This window comes from Rhinolophus sinicus, linkage group LG12 (assembly GCF_036562045.2).
Source record: "Rhinolophus sinicus isolate RSC01 linkage group LG12, ASM3656204v1, whole genome shotgun sequence".
NCBI lineage: Eukaryota > Metazoa > Chordata > Mammalia > Chiroptera > Rhinolophidae > Rhinolophus > Rhinolophus sinicus.
In genome coordinates this window covers 6,634,516-6,655,376 of record NC_133761.1, presented here as the reverse complement: position 1 = coordinate 6,655,376, position 20,861 = coordinate 6,634,516, and the positions used below count along the sequence as shown (strand labels likewise).

The window sequence follows — 20,861 nt, the reverse complement described above, 5'->3', positions numbered from 1 at the left end:
GGGAGGTCAAAAGTTACATGGGGATGTTTGAGTGCCCCTAACCCCCGTGTTGTTCAAGAGTCAACTGTAATAGTTTCTTCTGTAATTGGATGCATTCTATTTGATGCATCAGACCACCAAAAGTGTCCTTGGCACAAAAAACAATTACGAAGTCCAACATAAAGTCACCCTGAGGCAAAAACCAACTGCAACTGCACCTGAAGTCCAGCTGTACCCGTCACCATCTGTGACCTTTCTGAGCCTCAGCTACCGCGTCTTTAAAATAGGGAGAAGCACTCCCCGCTTCATCTGATTGCTAGGAGATGGTGTTGGTCAAGGATTTGGCATAGAGCTGGCACACAGCAGGTGCTCTATACATATTAATCTCTTCCCTCTAGTTCTCAGCTTCCACCCCTCACCCTAGTGGGACACGAGGCACGAAGGCCTTTTTGTGTGGTATAGAAAGAAGCCACGTTGCATGTTTTTGCACGTACCGGGGGTGCCAAAAAAATGTATACACATGACATGTATTCATCTTTTGTTATTGGGCTATACTGAATATTACCATTTTAATACCGTTTTTTTCCCTTTCTTCATATGTGTATACATTTTGGGGGGCACGCTCTGTAAAATATATTCACGTCAGTGGCTTTCTCTCCATCATCCCACACAGGGCTTTACACTCACTCAGTAGGTGCACCATGTACTGGTGAAATAAATGCATGAGCGAATGTATATGGGTTTTCAAATCAGCTCTGCAGTGAACTGAGACAATTTAGAGTTTCTAAAGAGCATGTCTGGTTATGACAGCCATGCGCTTGGCGCCTAAAGCAGCTGACGTCTGCGGTGTAGTGTGGTGTGGTGTCGTGAGGGGGTCACGGGTGGTGGAGGCTGAAACATCCCCCCGGCCAAGAAGTGGCTGGGACCCTCCTCCCCACAAGTTGAGCAGGTGCCCTATGCCCTCTGAGCAGCAGGTCTTTCTGGGTTCAATGAGTCTAACACCACCTGCTTCCTAGAGATTTGGGGAGCATTACACTCTATAATATCGGTCATGTTTCTTGCCTTCACCCTGGCAATGAGAAGACACTAGGTTTCTTCGGTTAACAAATAAAGGAGTGAACATATGGCCGAACAATCATCCTTCCTGACTCCTCCGGACTGTTCTCGCTCACCCAGAACCGCTACATTAATAAGCTGCCCAGGGTAAATTCAGAGAAACTCCAGTACTTAGATCGCTCCATTTTCCCTGACCTGAAGTCACAATTTTCAGAACTGCTTTCCTCACCAGTACTAGATAAATGACTAATAGGACAGAGAATCTATCAGGGTCCGCGGGCTAAAAATACTAGACAAGGCAGGAAGGGCTAAAAATATTGGACAGGGCAGGAAGCTGACTGAACACACACAAAAGACTTTCCTCCCTAGGAGCTACATAAAAGGGGGACTTTAGGCCAGACTCTCAGGCCCCTCGTCTTAGTCTGTCTTGCAGATCTGTCCTTCTCTCCACACCAAACCCCCTGCCCATCCCCACGTCTCCTGCATGTCCAGGCCTCCATCTGGCCATGCCTTTTCCTGCCTTCTCAGCTGACCTCAGTCCCAGCTACCCTTTAAAACGCCCCCTATGCCCCAGACACACCTGTGGTTTTCTGTCACAGTGTTTATCACACTGCACGGAGACCATGCATTTCCATGCCTGCCCACCCCACTGGATTGTGCAGTCCTAGCGACGCAAACACTCTGCCTGCTTATCTTTGAGCCTAGCACACACGCTGCTCAGCACCTCCCCCGTTCATGGTAGCGGCAAAAGTCATGGATTTGGGGGCAACCCCAGCCTGGGTGGAAACGTCCTGAGAAAGATGTGCCCTAGGACACGGGACTCATTCTCTCTGGCCCCCAGCTTCTTCTCTTGCACAGTGATGACAACCAGCCCTCGTGACACATGGTGGTTGAAGGGTTCAATGAAGGAATGCACGGCCGCTGTCTGTGAGACAGAAGCCTTCGATAAATGCTGACTGTCATCATTACCTCGGTAAATGAGCCTCTTCCCACAGAAGCACCAGAAAGCTAATGATGTGTGAAAAGCATGGATAAAATTTCCACGGACACAGGAAACTTTTTTTTTCAAATGAACTGAAAGGAGTTCTTGGGATTTGTATATTATTTTACAGTATAATTAAATTTTTTTTCAGTTACAGTTGACATTCAATATTATACTATTTTACAGTACTTCTGAATGCTAGTCTCGAACACTCCCCTTTGTCCCTAAACTTGACCTTGGCAGGAGATAAGCAGACAGGGAGCTCAATTCCAGATCAACTAAGCAAAAGTAATGGCAGCCCCTCTGTGCTGACTTGAAATCTCAGCGTAACTGCTGCCTATTAGAAAGATAATGAGAGAACTCTCAGGGCTCTCTGTGTGCTGGATTTAGGCTTTGCTTGTTTGGCATGTAAGTGGTGCGTTTCCACCGCTAACAGTCTGGCTGGCTTTGGCTATGTTCACTTAATACCCCTTTGGTCACAGAGGATGGTTTCTAAGAGATGGATTCTGCCAGCATTAGGAACCTAGATGGGCCAGACGCAAGTCAGAAGCCTCAGCTCTGAATTCCTCACAGCCATTGCACCTAAGAGGCTTATGGAATTCTTCCTCTAGTAAAGTGGGTGATCAGCTTATTTCTTAATTGTATTACCTGAAAGCCAAGACCCCACAGGATAATCAAACGCAAGGCCAAGTGCACCCCTGAAACCTGAAACCCATCTCTGCTCTTCTCTGTATGGATTTCTAGTGCGTAATTCAGGCCTTGTGCTTGGAGGTGCCGTAGATCTAACAAGATAAACCCTACTTGCAGCTGATACAAAACCTCCTTGGAAAGCTGGGGTCCCTGAATGTTTAAGTGCAGATAATTTTCAAACATGAACTGGAAAAACTAGAAATAGCTGGACTAGGGACGGGAAAGTGAAATTAAGGTTGATTTTTCCTGGCAGAAGCAGACCTTGCCCTGAGCTTCTGCCTCAAGGAACCCCAACCATATTAAACTCCATGTAATTCCCCAACGTTCACACTCACCAGCCTTTGCACATTCTGTGGCCTGTACCTGGGAAAACCTGCGTCCCTTTTTTTTTTTAACTAAATGACTGACTTAATTGTCTGAAACTTGGTCCAAGCATTAGCCCCGAGGCTCACTTCCACTCTTGGTCCAATTAGATATCTGTTCACTGTGCTTTGTTTAGGCTTTTCTCAACCATGACTCTTAGCCACCATAACGAAACACTTGACTTATTCGGGACTCTCTCACTAGCCGCCCCCATCCAGACACAGAATGAGATGGGGTGAGTGGGGATGTTGGGGAATCTGTCAATGGGGATGTGACATCATAGAGAAGTTGGAAGGGAGGACACCCAACAGGTGAGAGGAAAACCCAATAGGTGGAGGAATGGGTGATGGAGACAGGTCAGAGTCTGCAATGCATTCTGTTTGCTAAGGGATGATGTGCTCCTAGCTAGAGAGGAGGCTACACGAAGGGGAGGAACAGCCTTTTTCACAATTTTGCAAAGTCATAAAAACGGAACTTCCACCCTCTTAGAAGCATTAAGAAGAAACCTCTAGCCCTTTACTGGCTTCTCCCCAAGTGAGGAGGTGAATTGTCTGACTGGCCTATGGTACGTGTGCAATAGCTATTGGCTCATTTTCTTGGTTGGGGGGGGAGGGCTCCATATTAAAAGCCAATTATGTGTACAACGTCACACATGGTTTCTCTCTGGCTATCAGTGCCCCTTGGGGTCAGACAGGTCATGACCCCGTGTGGCTGGCTGGGACAGTGTGTGCTCTGTCCATGTGCTGGTCCCAAGGCAATCTTAGAAGCGCTATGAAGCTCACGGTTGCCTCCAGAGTCAATTCTGCTTTCCCCACCAAATGTAGCCTATATTTGGATCCTTCTCTGAAACCCCTATGTCCCTTGTCAATTGGTTCAAAAATCAGAGGGAAAGCGGTGCTGTGCATTAGCTCGCCCCCAGAGTCCAAAAGGAAAATTGAAACCAAGCCCATAGGACATGGCGGGGATCACCCTGAGGTTAAACACAATTGGTCCAAATCTCATCTCTGCATCTCAGTTACTCTGCAGCCTGGCACCAGCCTTGCAGGGTCTGGATGGCAGGAGAAAATATGAGCAACAATGGCATTGTGTCCAAGGCTCTTATTTTGCTCTGGGTAACAATTTTCTCATCAGTAAAATTAGGGGATTGGCTTAATTGAGCTTTCAATTCCTGCATGCCATTACCAGTCATTGATTTTATGGCACGGAAGGAGATTTACTGCCAACATCATCCATCACCCTGTGAGGTGGATTTCACGTGGCTGATGTAACAGGGAGAAGGCGAAGTGTGAATTACAGCGTCTGACCAATGCTCCTTCACTTCCCTGCCTCCACTGCCCCCCTCTCACGGCAGGGACTCCAGCTATGTGAGCTAAGAAAGCGTAGAGGAAAACAAAACAACTGATTAGTAACTGTTCCCAGCAAACATGAGACCAGCATGGTGGTCGGGACCATGAACTACGGAGCTCGAAGCCATTGGATCCATGTCCTGTTCTTGCTACTTTCTTAGCTGTATGACTTCGTGCAAGTCACTTGCCTCTTTGAACCTCAGTTTTCTCATCTGTAAAATGGGGATTAAAATAGTTTCGACTTCGTGGGGCAGCGATCTGGGCTAGATGTGCTTAGAACTATACCTGGCAAACAGGAAGCATTCTTTATACATTATTGTTATCCTACCTGAACTCTTTGATACAAAGAACGACCGTCTACTAAATTTGACAGCTCTGTAACGGGAAGGGCAAAATACAAGACAGGAGAGAAAGAAGATGCCTGGAACCAATTTCTTCTCTCTCCAAAGAGGAGACGAGTCCCAAGGGCCGCTGTTCAGATTGAATTGTTTGAAAATATAAAGTGGACAACTGAGCTCAAGCGAGCAGTTATCATCAACAGCAACCTGTCTTGAAAATTCTAAAAACGCTAGCTTCTACCGCACAAATGCCCCTACCTATCAGCACTGCTGCATGTCCACTGTGTAGCTATAACTGACGTGCAGGATGATGACCCTAACACAAAATGCCAATCTTCTCTGATTAATCGATAGAACAAACAAGGCTCGGCATGGTTTATTGTTGATGTTCTGTGATGCAACATTATGTTTAGGGATTTGCAAATGTATGGGTGGAGTTTATGCTTGTCATGGGCAACTCTGTTTTTTATCCACTCTGTGTTTCTTCAGGAAAAAGAACCCAGTTCTGTTGGGGAGCTGACTCCTCCAATGTCACCCAGGTGACTGTAATGGGGGCTGCCAATCATAGCATCCTGACCTGACTCATGCCGACAGGTGGACGCACGACCCAGAGTTGGGCTGGTCGTAGCCTCTTACTCTCGGAGCCATGGAGATTGTCCAAGACGTGACCCAACGGGGCCAATCTAAGTGCTTCCCTGGGATTTTTCAGGCTGGAGTTGGGTGAAGGATAGGTGGACAGAAGACAGAGGGAAAAACTATGATCCTGGGGCTGCTTGCATCCACACTTCATCAGTGTGGAGACAGTCAGGAGAGAGTGAGAGTGAGAGAAAGGGAGGAAAGAGAAGCAGAGACAAGAGAAGAAGAGAGAAATCCTAGAAGGTCCCATTTCTTATTTCCGAGGGTTCCCATTTGCTCTGATGGGTGACTATTGGGACACGGCATTTTCGTCCTAGTCCAAGGTAGTTTAAGTTGGGTTTATGACATTTGTCATAAAAAGTTTTTTGTTTTCTTTCTTTTTTTTTTTTTTTTTTGCCATAAAGAGTTTATCCATCCACCCATCCATCCACTCACTATTTCAGTTAGCCTTAAAATGCATCTACCTGGGCCCTAATTAAACCGGAAGTGCCTAATCCAATGCATGATGATAATTTGCTTGTAGGTTCCAACTTGGCTGAATACTGTTTATGTCTGTATAGAAAATGCTCTACAGGTAGACTTAGTACCTAACCTGCAGTATCAGTACCTGCATGAGTATAAACCCTGTTGGTCATGAGAGGGGGAGGGGAGAGAGCTCCCCACTGGGAGCCCTGAGACCTGGGCCTTGTAACCCCTGGAGCTCATGGGCTGTGTAACTTGGGGTGAGCCTGCACTCTTGGGAAGGAGACTTGGTGTCTGTAAAAGTACCTGGGAAAGAATCTCTGAGGTGTCTTCCCACTCTGCCTCTGTGAACTATGAGCTGCTGCAGGTTCTGTAGCAAATGACACTGTCCTTGGGAATTGTCCAGCCCTTCTCTGCAATCTCCCCAAACACCCACTACCATCCAAACTGGGTCCGTGAAGAAATGCTAGGTCCATTTGAAAACATGCACAGGAGAGGCAGAAAGGCTGTATGTGTTTCTGCACAGGAGCTAACTGGCGCTGTCTTTAACTGTTTCTTCAAGCTGGCACTACGTAGGGGATGGGGCATCATGGCCCCCATTCAGGAAGGTTTGCCCAGCTTCCCAAAAGCCCCTGTCCTCAAGTGCTTCCACTACAAGGCGGACCAGGGTCCCATCCCCTCCTCTGCCCCAACTCTGTCAGCTCTACAAGAACAGCAGCTGAGCGTAATGTATAGGAGATGGACTGCAAGGCTTCCCAAGTGGTTTGCCCACCACCATAGATTAAATATGCATTTGATATATATATTATATATTTATACTTCTAAATGTATAAATAGTTTAAGCTGACATTTGCGAGAGAGGGCCTTTCTTGACAATCTTGAGCAGGGTCCATAGGCTCCCTCCTATTGTGGCATCTTCTCGACAGGGAGGGGTAGAGAAATGCTCATAATCCAGAAGCTCCACGTGCTTCTGCAGCAGTCTGTAGTGAGCAGGCTTTACTGGGGAAACCTCTGCAATTGTGGGGATCATGAAGTATAGTCTTGATTCGCTTTGGGAAGAACCATCTGTGAGCCCAAGAAGCAAATGAAGTGACATGTAGTAGAAGTAATATGGTCTTAATATTTGGATCTGAGTTCGACTTTTGGTTTTCCTATTCAGTAGCTGTGTGACCCAGGGGGAATTACTCAACCTCTCTGAGCCTCAATCTCTTCTATCCACAAATGGGGCTATGAGGGCCTGTCTTACATTGTGGTTGTGAGGACCAAATGAGATAACATACATGGACTCTAGGCACAGAATCCAGCCCTAAGGAGAAACTCAGTAAGTGCCAGTTGCTATCATCACTATTAAGGTGTCCTTCAGCAAATTACCATGAAGATGACAGAGAGCTATGGTGTCCCCAACCTCTATCTGTGAGCAGCATGGCTGCCTAGGGGCCTTTATCGGGCTTTATACCATGTAGACCTGGACCCTGTGTCCCCACACAGTGGTGAAAGGAAGGGAATTCATAATCAGAAACATACCTGGCTGCTGCCTCCAGCTGTTCTTTCCTATAAGGAGATGAGGGAGAAAAAAGTGAACATAGTGTAAATTATATGGAACAGCTTCCCCTCTCCCCAACATTGGCCCCCAAACTTCCGTTTGATGAAGAGAAAGGAGCAGAGTGGAACTCTAGGACAAGATGGTGAGTATGGAGGGAAACCACTGAATGAGATCTGGGTTCCTTCAGCCAGACCCCAGCCTCCACTGCGGCGATGGTTCGCCTCTGCGCTCTCAAGGTTCTCCTCAGCCATTCATTCATGTACTCATCCAGAAAATGGTTGCCGAATACCTACTCTGCCCCAGGCCTCGCGTGGGCTCAGGGGATTTATTTAGCAGTAGGGACAGACCAGAGAACCAGGAATTCCATAATTTAGCAACCACACACCCCGTAACCCTGTCACGACCACCACCATCATCATCATCTTCGCAAATATTACTGAGCAATAATTAATGGGCAGATACTATTTTAAGTGGTTTTTATGGATCAACTCATTTAATCCTCATAACAACCCTATGAAGTATTACCATCCCATTTTCCTGATGAGAAAATTAAGGCACAGAGAGGTTAAGGACATTGCTCAAGTTCTCACAGCTAGGAAGCAGCATGGTCAGGATTCAAACCCGAGCGACCTAGCTCCTGAGCCCACACTATACAATCGGGGTTATGAAAAATGGAGTCATCCATCCTACGTGTCTTCCAGGACATTCTAAAGATGAAATGAAACAGCATGTATGAAAGCAGATCCAATGGTGCTTGCCCATAGGGGAAGATAACTGCCTGTGGTCCCCACTCTCCATTTCTAAGCACTCAATAATCTTGACCCTGGTCACACAAGGAACAAGACCTGGTTACACAAGGAATTAACTGGGACATTTCGGTCAAGTAACTTCTGCTTCTTGGGCCCAAGTCTTCCCATCTCCATTTTAGTTCCAATAGCGAATGATTCCAGAGCTTCACTGTCCAATATGGTAATCACGAGTCCCACACGGCTACTAAGATTAAAATTAAATACAATTAAAAATTCAGTTCCTCAGTTGCACTAGTAACAGTCAGATACTGAGTAGCCATGGGAGGCCAGCGGTTACCGTTGGACAGCACAGCTGTACCCCATTCCACATTCCACCACCACTTTTAGGGAACCAATCGGTATGCATGCTCTTGTTGATGGAAAGTAACATCTGGTTTCTAACATCTGCCCTTGTCTCTGCTTGCATAGAGGAATCCATCGATCGTCCCCACTATCTTCTGGCACCTCCTCAGACTCCTGCCACGTAATTGCACCAAGAAGACACAGTCCACGCTGGCCAGCAAATCAGAAGACCTGGGTTTGGGTCTCAGCTTTGCCCAATGTGATGTGCGGTCTTGAGCAAGTTCCTGAACTCCTGGGGACCTCCGTTTCTTTTCATACAAAATTGACTTTGGACTTGAAACTGAGTTCTTTGCAATTCAAAAATGAACTGATCAATTTAAGTCATAAGAAAGGAAAAATAAACAGGGAACACCGTCAGCCACCACAGCTTGGCCCGAACACATAGATACTTGCAAACTGACAAAGGACGACCCTGAGCTGGAAGCTTTCACAGGGCGCCACTCCTAGGAGTGGGCTATACAACTTCATTCTTCAAAATCTTCCGGAGGAATGTAAAATGGTGCCGCCACCATGGAAAACAATCTGGAAGGTTCTCAAAAAGTGAAAAACAGAGTTGCCAACTCGACTCCTAGGTATATACCTGTGAGAACTGAAAACGTATGTCTATACAACATAAACCCAAATGCTCATGGCAGCACAACAGCCAAAAAGTGAAACAACCCAAGTGTCCATCAATAGCTGATAAAGAGATAAACAAAATGGGGCATAGAAGACAGAATATCAGTCAGCCATAAAAAAGGGATAAAGATCTGATACACATGATGAGACAGGATGGTTAGCATGTCCCTAGGTAGACAGGGAGGTCCCTGGTGGAATAAACAAAGACAGCCATATCCTAAAACTCTAGGTTTTGAAATCTCTCCAGGATAAACTGTAACAAGGTTAATCATAAAATTCCTTTTGGCCTGACAAACGGAACAGATCTGATAGATAAAGTGGGTTACTTTGCTAATTCCTCCAGGATGGGCAAGCAGAACAAACCTGGTAGATGAATTTCTACTATTATGTGATTCTGTTTTCATATGAAACGTCCAGAATAGGCAGAATAGAGACAGAAAATAGATTAGCGGTTGCAGGGGCTGGAGGAAAGAACCTGAGAGAAACTGCTACATGTATATGGGAACGTAACTAGGAACACTACTGAATTGTCTACTTGAAAAAAACGAATTTTATGGTATGTGAAATCCTCTTATGGTATGTGGAACGTATCTCAATAAAGTTATTTTTTTTAAGCATAAATAAAAAACAAAAACACTCAGGAGGCAGGTGAGGCCACGCCAGTGTATTATCAACCATGTCTTTGCTATGAAACATAGGGAGGGGGCTGGAATTCAGAGACTTTCTTTTTCCAAGGGCCTGCCCTGTTTCAGAATGTTTGCTAAGTGCATTTCTCTAGTGACTTGACACGTTTGCCCTTGAAAAGAAGTAAGCCAGAAAGAAATGTCCTCTCTTAAGTTTCAAAGCCATTGTCAAGTCCCAGCAGCAGTCTGCAGCACAATGCATTCCTTCAAGCCTCTGACAGCTAGGACAATAGCTTGTTTACAACAAATCAACCCCACAGAATGGGCCCATTGCCAAGACCTTGGGATGCAAAGCAAACGGAAATCATCTTGGTTCTGCATTCAATGGCATTGCACATTCCTGTTTCTGAGTTCGAGGTCACTCTGTTCTCTTAAGGGGAAGTCACTTGCTACCCAAACGAAGACTGATTCCATCCAAAACCCAAAACAGTTATAGCAATGACAGAATTTTACAATCCATCGGAACCACAGAGGTCATCTTCTGAGCATTTGAGTCTAATGAGGAGTAAGACACAAGCAGTAAACCACACATTATCATTTACTGAAGCCTGGCTTCTTCTCATCTCAACTCTTCACAAGTCCTCACTCCCTAAGTTGTTCTCCCTCTTTGCTTACCCCCTTTCAGTTCCTCTCTCTCCTCCTACTTCTTGCTGATATTACCTTGGTCCAAGACCCCATGGCCTCTTATCCTGAGTCCTGCAATCATCTGCTGGCCAGTCTCCTCGCCTAGAACCTTGAGTCTGTGCAGTCCACCCTCCACATGCCTTCCTGTCACCTTCCTGAAACACAGATCTGAACATGTTGTTCCGTGGTCACATGGCTTCCCTTTGCCTTCAGGACCCAGGTGACATTCCTTCACAAGTCACCTGCGACCTCCCATGGTCTGGCCCAGCGCTTAGCACAGACAAGGGGCTCAAAAATATTAGTGGACTGAGTGCCCTGAACAGAAAGAGGCGCACGCCTCCAGAACCTCTGGAGAGTGACAGCACGGCAGGAGGGAGGTGGGAGCAGTAAGCATGGGCCGGGGCTTTCAGGCCGTGTGGGTCATGGTCAGCGTCTGGATCTCATTGTTTATCATGATCACTGATACGTAGGGTTTACGCAGGAAAATGAGTTAGTAGAACCCAGATCTCTTGGATTTCCTTCAGTCTTTACTATTATCTGTTGCTGGGAATATTGGGGTAATTGAGGCCACATTCAGATACGGGTCTCAGGTCCCATAATGAGCATGTGGGAGATGCGATGGAGACTGAGGGAGCCGTCTGTCTAGTACTGGGTCCTGCTCCAGTCCATGAAACCAAAGACACGTGGCAGACACACACTTCGGAGCAGCCCCCAGCTGCAGGCCTGATGCGGGGGTCCCTCTGCTTTCCTCCCGACTCAGGAATTTCAGCAGTCCAGCTTTCTATGCACACGCTTACAAATCTGAGCTCAGGACGGCAGTATGAAAACCTGCAGAGGAGCAGCCTGTTCCTGCAGCCCCAGGAGTGAAAAGACCGAGGGCCTGGCAGCCTGTGGATGCGGCTGACACTGGCCAAGATGTCTCCCAGTTCTGAGCCACGGTCCTCTAGTCTGTGAGAGGAGAGAGGTGATGGCGGCGTGTCCCCCGGGCACACCGTGGCCTTTGTGTTAGATGCACACCGGGTGTCTGTGTAAGAGGCTTTTCCCAGTGTGACGCCACCTGGGTCTGCACACCACCCACTGAGTTTAATGCACCTGGACCTTTGGAAACCTCTGCTTTATTTCGTAGGGTGCCTGTGAGGATTAAAAGACCCTGCGCTTGGATACCTGGGACGTATTGGACATCTAACAAATACTAACTTCTCTCTCCCTTTCATAGGTGCTGGTCCTGGAAAGAGGGTTTTTCTTGTTTGTTTGTTTTTTGTTTTTCCTGAGGCTTTTCATTTCATCTCCCTTCTCTGAGAACACAAAACAACACAGGGGCCCTGGAGGACTCCTCTTGTTGCTTCCTCTGCCTGCCTGTTCCTAGCATCCAAAGTGGTCTGGGGCATCCAGGATTGCTAGGGTGGCCCATTGCCCTGGCTCCCCACTTCCTGGGCCACTGATCTGGCTCAAACATGGATGGGACTGTCCCTTATCAGCCACTCTACATTGTCTAGCTGGTAACCCCTGGTGGTACCCTGGGGTCATCTGGAGAGCTTTAAAAAATACTGATGCCTGGGCCCCCTCTCTGGGATTCTGATTTAATCAGCCCGGGGTGTGGCCCGGGAACCGGGATTTTTAAAGCTCCCAGGTGATTCTAATGTGCAGCTCAGAGGGGACCCACTGCCCTGAAGGATGACCTTCAGCGAGCCATGAAGGCCACAGGCACCGGGACAGACCCACAGAAGGGATGGTCACTCACGCCCGGAGCACTCCAGTTGCCTGAAGTCACCACTTGCCTGAAGAACGGAAAAGAGACGACCGATTCATAGAACCTCCATGTTGCCACAAGGTCCATCCTGCTGGGGTTGGTGGCATAGTACCTCCAGGCGGCCTGACGGGGAGAGGAGACGGCAGGAATGAGCCGGCATCGCCCCAAACGGTCACACCGAATCCTGTTAGACACTGTTTGAGCCCTTGACTCCTGAATGTTCGAATGTGCATTGAAGCCGGGATTCTTGGCTTTTTGTAGCACCTTTGAGAGAAAAAACTTCCGTACCCCATCATGTCAGAGCTGAAATGGGAAGGGGTGAACTGTAGTGCAGGGAGAGCGGGTGCTCCGTACAAAATCCCTGAGAGGGGCGAGGATGACTTTTGCTGCAAGTTCCCTGAGACTTTGCCAATAGGTAGGAAGACAAACATCGTTTCTGTGCCACTTCTGGGCACAAGAGAGAGCCCGGAGATGAGGTTTTGATTCTGAAATACTGCAACTGCTAGGATAGTCTGATGGCTGGGGATTTAGGGTTTGGGGCAGCCTCTGAGAGTGGGAATGACCTAAAAGCTATGCTATGTAGGATAACATCCCATACCGCCCAGTATCAGACCCACAGAGACACTCACGACAACTGGCAACACGTTCACAAGTGGGTGGTCGTGCAGACATTCAGTCCCACGTAGCTATAGCCAGAAAGCTCTACTTTCCTAATCTCTGTGCTCCCAGAGGCCCAGAAAACCACGAAGCAGGATGTCCCTCTGAGGTGTAGGAGGGGACACCTCTGCTGGTCTCACCACCTCTCACTACTGTCCCCAGCCCCAGTCCATGGTGGGGGGAGTGATGGGAGGGATGCAGAGTTGGCAGCCACCCAACTGCTGTATGACTGTCTCCTGGGCAGGGCAAAGGGGCAAACCCTTCATCATTCTGCACACAGAAGACATCTCTTCCTCTCTTGGCTAGTGGGCCCCTAGCCGTGGCAGATGTGAGGGGCCACATCTCCTGGTCGCTGAATGGCCAAGGGGCCGGATTCCAGGTAGACTCTTCCTCCTGGGCCCCTCAGCCAAGACTGGGGTGGGAAGCAGCAGGAGAAGCCTCGTATAGACCCATATTCTCCACTCCAACACAATTAGAAAAACAGCAGGTGGGCCGGTCCCTGTCCGAGTTCTGTGTCTATTTCTTGATTGGCTTAGAACCAGAATGGGAGAGTGATAGGATTGTCACTTTCAGTACCCAGAGACAGGCCATATAGACGGTCACAGAAACACCCAAGCCACCCACAAGCAAGCATGGTCCTGGCTCCCGTCCCAGTTCATGGCTATGACCATGCGTGCACACACACACACACACACACACACACTCACACTCACAGATACACACACACTCACACACACGTGGGGATCTTAGTCCCTTGCAGTTCACCCCCAGGCAGGCAGACCTGAATGAGCTCAGCAGCCGGCTTCCTCCTTTTCTCAAAGTGCTTCTGACGATGTTGTTCCTGCACCTTGAGCGCCAGCCCGGACCCCAGGATGCCCTGGAGGGAGAAGTCAGGCTCTGAAGTCAGCCCCACCCAGGCTTTCCCGGCACCCCACCCCACCCCAGGAGCACAGTGACAACACCGAGCAAAGGGCAGATGGGGGGAAGGACCTCTCCCTTCTCTTCCAGGGAGTAGCTTACTGGGGTAAGTGGAGCCCTGAAGTCAGGGGGGCCTGACTCTGCCACTTGGGCAGCACGTTGCTTGGCCACTTCTGTTACTCTGCCATTTCCTGACTCTGCCTCTTTCAAGCCGTGATATCCTGGGCAACCCTTGTATCTGCTATAGCTCAGTTTCTTCCACACGGAAGTGGGATAATAGTGCACACCTCATAATGGGGTGAAGGAAAAAGTAAACTATAGGAACTGCCCAGTAAGGGGTAGGACAGAACGGAATTTTAAAAACATCACCTGTTTGAACTGGCATTTGAGACTTGGACCATACCTGGAATTGCCCAGAATTGTAATCTGTTTTGATTTACAGGTCAGACCTGCATGTGGATTAAATGGGTAGACGTATATATACCCTTTTCAACTTGAGAGACCTTAAGAGACCATGTCGCACTCCCACAACCCCTCACCTGTTACAGAGGAAACTGAGATTCAGAAAGGTCACATGCCCAAGGTCAAACAGCATAGAAAACAATAGACAAGGTAGGGTGTGCAATGGAAAAAGAACACCCCAACTTCAGGATGGCAGGTGAAGTGGGTAGAAGTGGATTGTTATATCAGAAGGGGTTTTCCAAGCTTCACCAGTAAGCGCCAGGCTACAGAACCAGCAGACCCTGGGTTTTGGGGGTACTTATTATCTATCAGGGGTTAAGACTCACTCTTGAGGGAAATACAGTTTTTTTTTTACACAAGCCAGGAAATGACAGGGCAAGGGGAGAGACTCACATACACGAAGGATCTACCACGTGCAAGACACACGTGGGTAAAAGACAGCATCCATCCTTGAGGAGCTCACAGTTTCCCATGGAGGTAGATATGGAACCATGCAATCCCAGCACGGTGTCAGAGATGCACAGAGGAGGGAGGGAAAACTCAGCCTAAAGAAGGCAGCACTGAAACGGGGTCTCGGAGGAGGAGATGTGTGGAGGAATCACTCCTGGCAAAGGGACGGCACAGCCCATGGTGGGGAGGCAGGATGCTGTGCTTAAGGGGGGGGGCTAGTGCACTGACAGGGCTGGAATTCAGGGTATGGGAGGAGGGACGGTGAGGCGGGGGCCAGGCAGCGAGGGTCCTGCATGTCCCACGAGGGAAAACACTGAAGGTACTTACCGCTGGAAGGGCAAAAAAGGAGACGCCGATTAAGGAAAAGGTGGCTGCAATCAGACGGCCTTCCCATGTTTTGGGAGTCTTGTCTCCGTAGCCAATGGTGGCCAGTGTGATCTGAAGAGAGAAGAGTTCAGATGTGAACTCTCCCAGGGAGAGGGAAATCGGGGTGTGTCCACGGAGCTCCACCTATCAGCCTTTGTACTAACATGGGGGCTGCTCCCATTTAGAACAAGATTCCCATGGGAGGAAAGGCACCAAGTCAAGGAACGTATACGGGAGCCTTCAAACCACACCTGTTTCTGAGTTAAGGATTTCCTACTTATTGTCGATCACTCAGCAAATATTTCAATAATTGCAAATGTGTATGTGCATGTATGCACACTCGTGTGTATTTGCATGTGTGCTATCCATGATCCATGTTTCCGAATATATGTGTTTCCGAATACAGCCATGGTTCCAAATACATGTATGCCCTCATTTATATGTATTGTGTGCATACGTGTGCATGCTTAATGGCTGGTGTGTGTTGTATATTCCTGTGTGTGTTTACATGTGCAGGCTATCAGTACACATGTACTTATGAACATGGAAGGCAGGATATCAGAGCAGTTAACAGTGTGGCCTCTGGAGCCCAACAGCCTGAGTTAAAGTCCCAGGTCAACCACTAAGTGGCTCAGCAGTCTTCCTTGAATTAGTTACTTAATCTCTTCATGCCTCAGTTTCCCCATTTTTAAAAAGGGTCTAATAATAGGAGTTACTTGAATTTAAAATATGTTAACAAATGGGAAGTGCTTAGAACAATGCCTTAGAGCCAAGTAAGCCTTCAATAAGTGCTAATTTTAGTACCACGTATCCTGTGGGTGTGGAGATGTGTGTTTGCAGGTGCATTTGAGGTCTGTATGCACATGTGTGCATCTGCCACTGTGTCTATTTGTATGTGCATGGCTTGGCTGGTAACAGCACACAGCTAAAGAGGTAAGGTCCCCTGGGACCAGCCTATTCAGAGCCATGATTTCTCATAAACACTATGGAAAAGCCTGTTCCAAGTGCACCTTCTGTGGGGGGAGTCTCCCAGTGGCATGTTCAGAAATGGAAGAGGCCCAGCTCTCTCCTGTGACTGCAGAATGCAGCTGCCCAGCTGAGCTGCCCATAACTCCCCCCCTTTCTCTCTCAATCACAACAGTCAGTCCCCATGGGGATGGGGGTCTTCAAGGTGGTGACTCACCAGGCCCCACCAAAGGGCATCTGCATAGGTCTCAAACTCCTCTTTCATCTCTCCTCCTTGTGCGTCTACCTCCGGCACATCTTTCTCAACCAGGTAGACAAGAAATGAAGAAAGGATGAGCGTCAGAAACCCAATGTACCAGGCGGTGATGAGCTCCTAGGAAAGCAAGGAATGGACAAGGAAAGTGGTCATTGGAAGCTCATTGGGAGGCAGGAATCCAGGTTTACCAGCTGTGTGACCATGGGCAAGTTGCTCACCTTCTCTGGTCCTCACCTCCCATCACTGTAAAATGGGGTTAGTAACATAGTCATTATTTTCATCACTAACAGAAAGAGTCTAGGAGGAGAAGACGATTTCTGCCTTAGGGTGATCTTGCTATTACAGCTCAAGAGGCTTCACAGGAAGGCGAGAAGGCAGGAGGACCTGTCTGCGGCCTCTGAGACAAGGCTCTGGACTCAGGAGACTTGGTTCTGTGCAGGACTGGGCAGAGCAAGGGTAAAGCTCAGCTCGACTGGAAAACCGAGCACGTGTGGGGCAGTGGACAGAGCTGTGGACCCTGCTCCAGCCCTGCCACCGACTGACTGTGTGACCCTGGGCAAATGACCCCTCCTCCTCAGCCTTGGTTTCCTCATTTTTAAAATGAAGGAACTGACCCACAGAGTTCCAGAAAGTGCCACATGTACAACGGGTGAAATGCTCATAGATCGCTTTTATGTTAGTCACGTATTGATTTAAACCATATGAAAAATGAGCACAAATCACGCGTAAAACCCACTGTGTCATGGAGACTACCACTCGGTAGACTAGGACATATAAGTAAGTAAGTAAGAAAAAGACGACTGGAAGGAAAGTGTGAAGGAATGGTAAGGATGGCGCCGAGATATGGCAACGATCGGCATCGCTGAAGTTTCAGGTGTCCTGACCACGACAGCCCCTCAGGTTCCATTTATCTCCCTCCTTCCATTTATCTTCCAGTTTCAAGGTTTAGCATGGTATGTCGGGGAAGAAGAGTCACGGCTATTGGTGCACACGATCTGGAGATGAGGCCTGTCGGGCCTGCTGAGTCATCATAGAGAACAGAGTTGTTCACGTGGATACACTTCATCTATCTGACTGTCTGGCCCGTCAGTTGGTCTTAGGTTAGCAGGGTCTCGCTGACACGTGGCCTCCTGCCTCCCTCTGCACCTTGGCTGACAAACGTCTTGCTGCCTGAACTGCCCTTCTGCATGGGACCAACCAGAGCCTTAGCGAGTCATCTTCAGACGCATGTCACCTCCATTATGAAACTTTCCTGGATGTTCGCTCCCCCATCTAGAGACACGGTTCATCGCTCGTTCTTTTCTGCCGCTGCTCCTTTCTAATCAGACTTCTCTAAATCTCTAACACTTCATTATGTTCACGTGCTTATAGGTCTGGCTTCCCCACAGCCTCGTATGCACAATGCATTTGTGTGAGTTCACTCTACAGCAGAGAGAGACAGGTTAGCTTCGACGGCGCAGGTAATCCAGCCAGCCATTCCCCTGCAGCGGGTTTGAGAAGGGAACCGGGAATTGGATTCGTCCCTCCCCAGTGGCTGTCTGAGCAGCAGCCTCCTGCCTTGTTGAGTGTGGTTCTAGCCTTCCCATGTTTTCTCCTAACCCCTGGTCCTCACATGCGAAACAGCTGTCTGTTCATGTGTACACAGGAAAACGGGCTGTGTTGGATTATGAAGAGGAGATAAATGGTCACCAATGAGGAGTGAAAATGTGTCCCAATTCTGGGCTCTGCAGTCATTTAAAAGGCTATCCAAGGTAATTCTGACTTTACCCAATTTTCGCCAGCAGCTCTGTGGCTGCACCCTGATATCCACAGGCTCCTGCACACGCCTGAGCCCCACTGCCGTCAGGTTGGGGATGGGGGACTTGGGGTCCACCTAATGTGGGGGAGCGATGGAAGCAACTTCCTGACTGTTCCTTAAATCCATTCTGCAGGATGCTGCAGGCCCCTCTGCCTTTGCCTTGGTGACTCAAGACTCATTTTCAACACAGACAAGGGCCACCCAGGACACATCAGTGAACAAGAAGATGGCAGTATTTTTGTGTTAGGTCACAGAGATCCCAGGGCTTTGTTCTGGGAGCAGAGCTGGGCCTATCCTAACCCTCCCACGCTTCACCCCTGGGCTCCCCTGAACGACGCCCACCCTGGAGGTCCTTCATTCTGATTTCTCCTGCACTGGCCTCCGAGGGGTTTGTCCTGCCCGAGCTGAGGCACAAGGTTCTCCTTCATGGTCCAGAGTTCAGCTAAGCCAGGGATGTCAAAACAAAGGGGTCCCAATGGTCCAGGCTAACAACAGGGAGTAGCATCACGGCTCCAGATACACTGGACCCTGCCTGGCTCAGGTGCCACACCTGCTCAAGCCCATGGGAGGGGATCAGACAGAGTCCCACCTGCCCTAGCTTCTGACCTCCCGTCGTGCGCTGAGCTTCACCATGGCCCGCAGCAAACTACTAAACACAGACTCTGGCGCCCGGCTGCCTGTGTGTTGTTCCACTGTGTGACCTTGGGAAGGTTACTTCCTCTTTCTGTATCTGCTTCCTGGTCAGTGTAATGGGGAAACGACAGTGCCCCTGTCCTGGGGTGAGCCAATCCACGTTCTAGGCTCTGATCAATAGTAATTGAACAATCGCTATGACTTGGGTGTATTCCAAGTGCTTTTCTCCTACGAGGTGAGTGCATTCTTCTTATTTCATAAACGCAGGAACCAAGACCCAGAGAGGTTACAGAACGTCTCCAAAGTCAGAGCAGTGAAGTGTGGATCCACACGGTCTGCGTGACTCCAGAACCTTCGCCTCCCACCCCACGCTGCCTTGCATTAGCGCGTTTCATTCTCTCAGTAACCGAGGTATAGGCAGCATTATACCTGTTTTAAAAATGAGGCAACTGAAGGTCAAACAGGGTTGAGCGACAGGTCATTTGCATCGGGTGGAGCTGAGACTTGAGCCCAGGTGCAGCCATTTCTGCTCACTGCAGCACACCTGCTTAGGCCCCGCCCCCTCTCCCTGCTCCTCTTGCTGTCATCAGTGGTGGCAGAACGACCACCCTTTGGGGACACCACATGGGAGGGGACAAAGGGCACAGGTGGGTGAGAAGCCCACGTGGTCTCGTGGCTTCTCCATGGCACCTACTTTGCTGTGGGCGCAGATGGCGGAGCCCAGGAGCTTCCAGGTGCCGCCCCTGCGGTCCATCCGGAGCATGCGCAGAATCTGCAGGAAGCGCAGGCTCCGCAGGGAGGTGGCCAGGACATTGCCCTGGTTGCCCACGGCGACCACAGGCACAGAGGCAATCAGCACGAAGATGTCTGGGGAAGAGAACAGACAGAGGGCCGGTGACCAGTGCTGTCCGGACCTGCAGTGGAGCCATCGCAGGCACCGTCTGCCAGCACCTGAGCGCGAGCCAAGCACCGTTGTGTTAAATCGTGCCATCAGCCGCACACACGTGGTGAGTAGGCTTATTCTCCTGTGACAGAGGAGGAAACGTGGGATATAAGGTGTCGTTGAAGCCACTAAGGACATTTTTTCTGATTAAAGGGGAATCTGCTGGAATGGAGAGGAGGAACAGAATGGCTGGACTCAAATATTTGGAGAGCAGTCAGAGAAGATGAAACAAATAAAAACCTTGAGAGGTAGTGAGTGCCGCATGACTGGAGGTATGCAAGCAGAAAGGTGACTGACTGAAGTCTGCTGTGAAGGGAACTGGAGCATCAGACAGGAGGGCGTGTTGGACTAAACTCTTTAGGAGGGCCCTTCCAACCCTGACATTTTATCATCCTGCAACTTGAACCATTCCTAGAGATTTGACACTCTATAAGTCCCCTAAGCATCACTCACTGAAGGCAGGTTTTGTCGTGTCACTATGATTTTAGGAGGATCTTCAGATGGGAACATGTGGATTCATGCTGTACCAATAGGAGTGAGAGCTTCCACCTTCTCTGCTATCAGAATGCCTGCCCCCGAATGGAGGGGCTCAGTGATACCTCTCCACATCAACTTTTGGGTCAGGACATGGCAACACGGTGGGGTTGTGCACAGGTGCTAGGTTCTTCCAGACCTGGGTGTTAGGATGGACTATGCTGCTTATTATCTGTGTGACTGGAACATGATTCAGCTCAGTGAGCCTCAGTTTCCACCTCTAGAAAATGGGCATAACATGGTTCTCTAGAGGTAATTCTCAACCTGCAATGGTGTCACGCCTCCCACCCTTACCACAGCCAGTCTGGAAATGTATGGGCAATTTGGCTTGTCACAATGACTGGCGTGCTACTAGTCTAGTGACCCGAGATGCTCAACATCCTGCAACGAGCTGGCTCCTTCACAGTCCAAATGCCAGAGTGACCCAGTCCCCCTTAAGATTCATGGTTTTGTGGAGTCATGATGAGAAGGCACAGAAGGGAGAACTCAGCACCTGGAAGATGCAAGCTGTTCTTCCTCACGGAGGGATGGTGAGAGGCTGGGCTGGCCTCTGTAGGGGCCCATGAGTTCCCAGAAGAACAGTGTCTGTTTAAAATTTCCACCGAAATTTTAATGCACCAAAAGAAGGAGACACAGGCCTCCCTGGACTCGGGGACA

At 49.0% G+C, this 20,861-nt stretch overlaps 1 protein-coding gene across 2 annotated transcripts in view; it reads right to left on the bottom strand.

Annotated features, from left to right (window-relative positions):
* KCNQ3 (potassium voltage-gated channel subfamily Q member 3) overlaps window positions 1-20,861 on the bottom strand; it is a 218,101-nt gene that overhangs the window by 18,746 nt on the left and 178,494 nt on the right. For both annotated transcript variants that reach the window (XM_074316306.1, XM_019711688.2), the window contains exons 4-9: window positions 19,422-19,594; window positions 16,258-16,413; window positions 15,036-15,146; window positions 13,660-13,755; window positions 12,250-12,344; window positions 7,377-7,403 (exon numbers count right to left, since the gene is read on the bottom strand). In XM_074316306.1, the coding sequence (XP_074172407.1) occupies window positions 7,377-7,403; window positions 12,250-12,344; window positions 13,660-13,755; window positions 15,036-15,146; window positions 16,258-16,413; window positions 19,422-19,594 (658 nt within the window). The remainder of the gene's footprint in view (window positions 1-7,376; window positions 7,404-12,249; window positions 12,345-13,659; window positions 13,756-15,035; window positions 15,147-16,257; window positions 16,414-19,421; window positions 19,595-20,861) is intronic.